General features: G+C 39.4%; 2 protein-coding genes across 2 annotated transcripts in view; one reads left to right on the forward strand and one right to left on the reverse strand.

Moving 5' to 3' along the window:
- Positions 1-835, forward strand: part of LOC114524828 (dynein beta chain, ciliary-like) — a 36,935-nt gene extending 36,100 nt beyond the window's left edge. Inside the window, exons 84-85 of the mRNA XM_028546023.1 lie at positions 44-149; positions 500-835. Coding sequence (XP_028401824.1) covers positions 44-149; positions 500-643 — 250 coding nt within the window. The 3' untranslated portion in view covers positions 644-835. The remainder of the gene's footprint in view (positions 1-43; positions 150-499) is intronic.
- A 371-nt stretch (positions 836-1,206) lies between these two features.
- On the reverse strand, positions 1,207-6,353 carry LOC114524980 (flocculation protein FLO11-like). The gene is made up of 3 exons (XM_028546238.1): positions 5,074-6,353; positions 3,417-4,963; positions 1,207-3,206 (listed from the first exon to the last, which is right to left on the reverse strand). Exons 1-3 carry the CDS (start codon positions 6,351-6,353, stop codon positions 1,207-1,209), a joined length of 4,827 nt encoding a protein of 1,608 aa, XP_028402039.1.
- Positions 6,354-7,086: the final 733 nt, after the last annotated feature.

Genomic DNA, 7,086 nt, shown 5'->3' on the forward strand with positions numbered 1-7,086 from the left:
AGTTTTTTGCTGTCTCAACATCTACTTATTTTCCTCCGTTCAGCACTATACTGTCAAGGATGCCTGACGTATTTGTTAAAGCCGTGTATATTGGAGACGGGAAAAAAGAGCCTGAAAATATTTATGATTGCCCAGTGTATCGAAATCGGGTAAGTAGTTTGCAGATGCCCCTGCGTGGCTCTATTTAATTCTGTTGATCTTGGGCAGATTCTTAGTTAACATTGGTCAGTCTCTTTTCTCATTAATCCAACAAATTAAGAAACTAAGTATGACACGATCAGATTGGAATATGTAATTCCTTTGCCAAATCAGGCTTCCCTAATCAATTGCTGGTTATTTTTAGCCGGCAATCAGGCGTCTCTTATTTATGGCACCTCCCCCATACAAAACATGCGTTTTCCCTTATTCCCTTTCATATGAACTCTCCTGAGGTGTTTGGGTCTTAGAAGTAGTGCGAATCTATAAGTATGAAAGCATAGTTCATATTTCTCTTCTCTAGTCTCGTCAGTATAGTCCTTTTAAATTGCCACTGAAATGCTCTGGTCTTCCTCAAGAGCTTCTCCTGAAAGGGGTTGCACTTATTATAGATCCGGGAGAAATTCAAAGCGTGTGGAAATTACAGCACGATCGTGTCACAAAATAATTCGTTGATATGTGTTTTAATTTGTTAAAGCCGCGTTCGTTATTATAAATATTTGCCAAAAGGTTCAATATCACATGTTCAGACATTTATGCATAAATCATTTGCCGAGTTCCTATTTTAGAGGCACACTATGTTTTTATTGTTTTTATTAGAACAATTGTTACATACGTTGTATATATTTAAATGAAAAGACTTTTTTACTGAGCGATTAGACTGTTCCTTAATATTAATTATTTGGTATATTGTTCGTATTAGCCATGTCTTTCGAAAAACATATTAAATAATTGCCCCATTGCCCATCGGGCATTACTAGTTTGGAACTATATTCCTACATCTGCTTGTTACACAAATACATATAATTTAGCCCTTTGTAGAAAAAAGGTGTACGCTAGCATTCTGTTATTATGCATATATTCAGTTTAAAACATCGTGCATGATAATTAATAATTATATAATATTACCATTAGATTTACATACTGAAGTCTAGTATAGGTCACGCAGTGGGTTGGTATGCATATTTCTCCACATGATACATAATAACTATATATAGTCCTGTAGTTGTGTTATGACCAAATGAACAATGCATCGGTACAGAGAACAGTTGAGCTGGTTTCTTCCTTGGCCCCATTGAAGGTGATTTCTAAAATAGCTCCAGCTTGTTGCACTTTATTGTAACTTTCATTTGTCAGGGTGAACTGTGTACCTGTTGAAGGAGTCGATATTGCTTGATCGAACGTCATTGTAAGTGAAACATCAAACAGAACCTGCATCTGCCAACCATTTTGTGTCGTGGCTGGTACCACCACTGTTATTTTTCCTGATATCCCTTGATTCCACTGATTTGTGATGGTTACATTACCATTAACAAAATTACTTCCACTGACAGATTCCAATTTTTGGCAAGGTTTTTCTATTGCCCACATGAGCACCGCCCTCATACAAGGCACATCGTCATTTTCATTCTCTTTTGTTGCCTGGAATTCGACCGTTACGTTCCTGCCTTTTTCCAATTGTTTAATGTAGTCTTTGTTTTTTAATGTGAATCTCGCCCCGTTGTTCGGTGTTGGTATAACATCATAAGTAGTCAACAATGATATGGTCTTATCCATTACTAGTTCAATGCTCCAACCATCACGAATTTCAGTTGTTGTTGTAAACTTTGCTGCTGCTTTAAAACCTTGTGGCCAATTATCGAGAAGATCAATTGTTGTTTCCATGTAGTTATAACCCGATGGAACAGTCACATCGCCGCAGGGATGTGGCAGAATGGTCTCACCAGTTTCTGTTGTGATGGTGGTGCTTGATGGTGTGACAAGGATTGTCGGCGAACTGTGTATAATTGTTGAGCTCTCTTCATATGCTTTTGAATATATCGTCTGAAAAGAAGTTGGTGTTGAAGGGAATGGTAATTTCGATGGTGTTGGCGCTGAACTCTCTTCATATGCTTTTGAATATATCGTCTGAATAGAAGTTGGTGTTGAGGGGAATGGTAATTTTGATGGTGCTGGCGTTGAACTCTCTTCATATGGTTTTGAATATATCGTCTGAATAGAAGTTGGTGTTGAGGGGAATGGTAATTTTGATGGTGTTGGCGTTGAACTCCCTAAATATGCTTTTGAATATATCGTCTGAAGAGAAGCTGGTGTTGAGGGGAATTGTAACTTCGATGGTGTTGGCGTTGAACTCTCTTCATATGCTTTTGAATATATCGTCTGAAGAGAAACTGGTGTTGAGGGGAATTGTAACTTCGATGGTGTTGGCATTGAACTCTCTTCATATGCTTTTGAATATATCGTCGTAAGAGAAGCTGGTGTTGAGGAGAATGGTAATTTCGATGGTGTTGGCGTTGAACTCTCTAAATATGCTTTTGAATATATCGTCTGAAGAGAAGCTGGTGTTGAGGAGAATGGTAATTTCGATGGTGTTGGCGCTGAACTCTCTTCATATGCTTTTGAATATATCGTCTGAAGAGAAGCTGGTGTTGAGGAGAATGGTAATTTCGATGGTGTTGGCGTTGAACTCTCTTCATATGCTTTTGAAGATATCGTCTGAAGTGAAGCTGCTGTTGAGGAGAATGGTAATTTTGATGGTGTTGGCATTGAACTCTCTTCATATGCTTTTGAATATATCGTCTGAATAGAAGTTGATGTTGAGGGGAATGGTAATTTCGATGGTGTTGGCGCTGAACTCTCTTCATATGCTTTTGAATATATCGTCTGAATAGAAGTTGGTGTTGAGGGGAATGGTAATTTCGATGGTGTTGGCGTTGAACTCTCTTCATATGCTTTTGAATATATCGTCTGAAGAGAAGCTGGTGTTGAGGGGAATGTTAACTTCGATGGTGTTGGCGTTGAACTCCTCTCATATGCTTTTGAATATATCGTCTGAAGAGAAGCTGGTGTTGAGGGGAATTGTAACTTCGATGGTGTTGGCGTTGAACTCTCTTCATATGCTTTTGAATATATCGTCTGAAGAGAAACTGGTGTTGAGGAGAATGGTAATTTCGATGGTGTTGGCGTTGAACTCTCTTCATATGCTTTTGAATATATCGTCTGAAGAGAAGCTGGTGTTGAGGAGAATGGTAATTTCGATGGTGTTGGCGTTGAACTCTCTCATATGCTTTTGAATATATCGTCTGAAGAGAAGCTGGTGTTGAGGAGAATGGTAATTTCGATGGTGTTGGCGTTGAACTCTCTTCATATGCTTTTGAATATATCGTCTGAAGAGAAGCTGGTGTTGAGGAATGGTAATTTCGATGGTGTTGGCGTTGAACTCTCTTCATATGCTTTTGAATATATCGTCTGAAGAGAAGCTGGTGTTGAGGAGAATGGTAATTTCGATGGTGTTGGCGTTGAACTCTCTTCATATGCTTTTGAATATATCGTCTGAATAGAAGTTGGTGTTGAGGGGAATGGTAACTTCGATGGTGTTGGCGTTGAACTCTCTTCATATGCTTTTGAATATATCGTCTGAAGAGAAACTGGTGTTGTGGGGAATTGTAACTTCGATGGTGTTGGCATTGAACTCTCTTCATATGCTTTTGAATATATCGTCGTAAGAGAAGCTGGTGTTGAGGAGAATGGTAATTTCGATGGTGTTGGCGTTGAACTCTCTAAATATGCTTTTGAATATATCGTCTGAAGAGAAGCTGGTGTTGAGGAGAATGGTAATTTCGATGGTGTTGGCGTTGAACTCTCTTCATATGCTTTTGAATATATCGTCTGAATAGAAGTTGGTGTTGAGGAGAATGGTAACTTCGATGGTGTTGGCGCTGAACTCTCTTCATATGCTTTTGAATATATCGTCTGAAGAGAAGCTGGTGTTGAGGAGGATGGTAATTTCGATGGTGTTGGCGTTGAACTCTCTAATGCTTTTGAATATATCGTCTGAAGAGAAACTGGTGTTGAGGAGAATGGTAATTTCGATGGTGTTGGCATTGAACTCTCTTCATATGCTTTTGAATATATCGTCTGAAGAGAAGCTGGTGTTGAGGAGAATGGTAATTTCGATGGTGTTGGCATTGAACTCTCTTCATATGCTTTTGAATATATCGTCTGAAGAGAAGTTGGTGTTGAGGAGAATGGTAATTTCGATGGTGTTGGCGTTGAACTCTCTAAATATGCTTTTGAATATATCGTCTGAAGAGAAGCTGGTGTTGAGGAGAATGGTAATTTCGATGGTGTTGGCATTGAACTCTCTTCATATGCTTTTGAATATATCGTCTGAAGAGAAGCTGGTGTTGAGGGGAATGGTAACTTCGATGGTGTAGGCGTTGAACTCTCTTCATATGCTTTTGAATGTATCGTCTGAAGAGAAGCTGGTGTTGAGGGGAATTGTAACTTCGATGGTGTTGGCGTTGAACTCTCTTCATATGCTTTTGAATATATCGTCTGAAGAGAAACTGGTGTTGAGGGGAATGGTAATTTTGATGGTGTTGGCGTTGAACTCTCTACATATGCTTTTGAATATATCGTCTGAAAAGAAGCTGGTGTTGAGCGGAATGGTAACTTCGATGGTGTTGGCATTGAAGTCTCGTCATATGCTTTTGAATATATCGTCTGAATAGAAGTTGGTGTTGAGGGGAATGGTAATTTCGATGGTGTTGGCGTTGAACTCTCTTCATATGCTTTTGAATATATCGTTTGAAGAGAAGCTGGTGTTGAGGGGAATGGTAATTTCGATGGTGTTGGCATTGAACTCTCTTCATATGCTTTTGAATATATCGTCTGAAGAGAAGCTGGTGTTGAGGGGAATGGTAATTTCGATGGTGTTGGCGTTGAACTCTCTTCATATGCTTTTGAAATATCGTTTGAAGAGAAGCTGGTGTTGAGGGGAATGGTAATTTCGATGGTGTTGGCATTGAACTCTCTTCATATGCTTTTGAATATATCGTCTGATGAAGAGAAGCTGGTGTTGAGGGGAATGGTAACTTGGATGGTGTTGGCATTGAACTCTCTTCATATGCTTTTGAATATATCGTCTGAAGAGAAGCTGGTGTTGAGGGGAATGGTAATTTCGATGGTGTTGGCATTGAACTCTCTTCATATGCTTTTGAATATATCGTCTGAAGAGAAGCTGGTGTTGAGGAGAATGGTAACTTCGATGGTGTTGGCATTGAACTCTCTTCATATGCATCAGTACAGAGAACATCACATATGTCATTGTAAATGAACAATGCATCGGTACAGAGAACAGTTGAACTGGTTTCTTCCTTCGCCCCATTGAAAGTGATTTCTAAAATGGCTCCAGCTTGTTGCACTTTATTGTAACTTTCATGTGTCAGGGTGAACTGTGTACCTGTTGAAGGACTCGATATTGCTTGATCGAACGTCATTGTAAGTGAAACATCAAACAAAACCTGCATCTGCCAACCATTTTTTGTCGTGGTTGGTACCACCACTGTTATTTTTCCTGATATCCCTTGATTCCACTGATTTGTGATGGTTACATTACCATTAACAAAATTTCTTCCACTGACAGATTCCAATTTTTGGCAAGGTTTCTCTATTGCCCACATCAGCACCGCCCTCATACAAGGCACATTGTCATTTTCATCCTCTTTTGTTGCCAGAAATTCGACCGTTACGCTCCTGCCTTTTTCCAATTGTTTAATGTAGTCTTTGTTTTTTAATGTAAATCTCGCCCCGTTGTTCGGTGTTGGTATCACATCATAAGTAGTCAACAATGATATGGCCTTATCCATTACTAGTTCAATGCTCCAACCATCACGAATTTCAGTTGTTGTTGTAAACTTTGCTGCTGCTTTGAAACCTTGTGGCCAATTATCGAGAAGGTCAATTGTTGTTTCCATGTAGTTATAACCCGATGGAACTGTCACATCGCCGCAGGGATGTGGCAGAATGGTTTCACCAGTTTCTGTTGTGATGGTGGTGCTTGATGGTGTAACAAGGATTGTCGGCGAACTGTGTATAATTGTCGAGCTCTTTTCATATGCTTTTGAATATATCGTTTGAATAGAAGTTGGTGTTGAGAGGAATGGTAATTTCGATGGTGCTGGCGTTGAACTCTCTTCATATGCTTTTGAATATATCGTCTGAATAGAAGTTGGTGTTGAGGGGAATGGTAACTTCGTTGGTGTTGGCATTGAACTTTCTTCATATGCTTTTGAATATATCGTCTGAATAGAAGCTGGTGTTGAGGGGAATGGTAATTTCGATAGTGTTGGCGTTTTCTGTGGGGTTACCTTCATTTGTTTTATAGTTGTTGAACCATCTTTATATGCTTTTGTGTATGTCATCGGAAGAGATGTTCGACTTTTAAGTTGTTCCACAGTCGTACTTCCTGGGGACGTACTCTGTATTTCCGATGATGATGTAGAGGAAACTGGTAGTTTTGATGATGTTGGTGAGCTTGTTTTTTGTAGAGTATGCAAAGTTGTCATCTCAGAAGAAAGTAAAAATTTTGTTGTTGAAGGTGGCACCTCCATGTGTTTTTCCCATGCAAACACGGCTGTAATACAGGGATTTTTAATTCCATAGGCGGTTTTAAAACCATCAATTTGCAGAATATGCGTCTCACCGGCCAGAAACGTATCTTGCCAGTGCTTATTTGTAAGAGTAAATATGTCGCCTTCTTTCGGTAATCTCGATATATTTGTGGCATAGAGGTCAGACAGTTGTGTTGATACTGCAAGGTATATCACCCAATTACCTTGCACTGTTACAGGGAGAACGATATTTAACGATGCTCGGAAAGACGTATCATTATCATGGACCAGGATAGTTCGAACATGAACAGATTCATGATTTTTAGGAGGAGTTATCTTTGGACATAATCTTTTGTTCCTTTGGAATTCAATCTCCATTTTAGGCACGGTGATGTTTTGACGTGTGCAACCTGAAAATTCTACTCGAATCGTTTCTCCCACCATGCATTGGCTGTTCGAAGCTACGTTTTCAAGAACAAATGACGAATTTTCGTGG

This window comes from Dendronephthya gigantea, unplaced genomic scaffold, assembly GCF_004324835.1.
Source record: "Dendronephthya gigantea isolate DGI-Jeju-01 unplaced genomic scaffold, DenGig_1.0 000032F, whole genome shotgun sequence".
NCBI classification, from domain to species: Eukaryota; Metazoa; Cnidaria; class Anthozoa; order Malacalcyonacea; family Nephtheidae; genus Dendronephthya; species Dendronephthya gigantea.

What these genes read in the sequence shown, in the direction of transcription:
- LOC114524980 (XM_028546238.1), bottom strand. Translation starts at nt 6,353, where the DNA reads ATGAAGGTAACCCCACAGAAAACGCCAACACTATCGAAATTACCATTC. An exon ending in TCAATGCCAACACCATCCAA is followed by an intron (nt 4,964 to 5,073) that starts GTTACCATTCCC and finishes CCTCAACACCAG; the next exon opens with CTTCTCTTCAAACGATATTT. An exon ending in TTCAAAAGCATATGAAGAGA is followed by an intron (nt 3,207 to 3,416) that starts GTTCAACGCCAA and finishes CCTCAACACCAG; the next exon opens with CTTCTCTTCAGACGATATAT.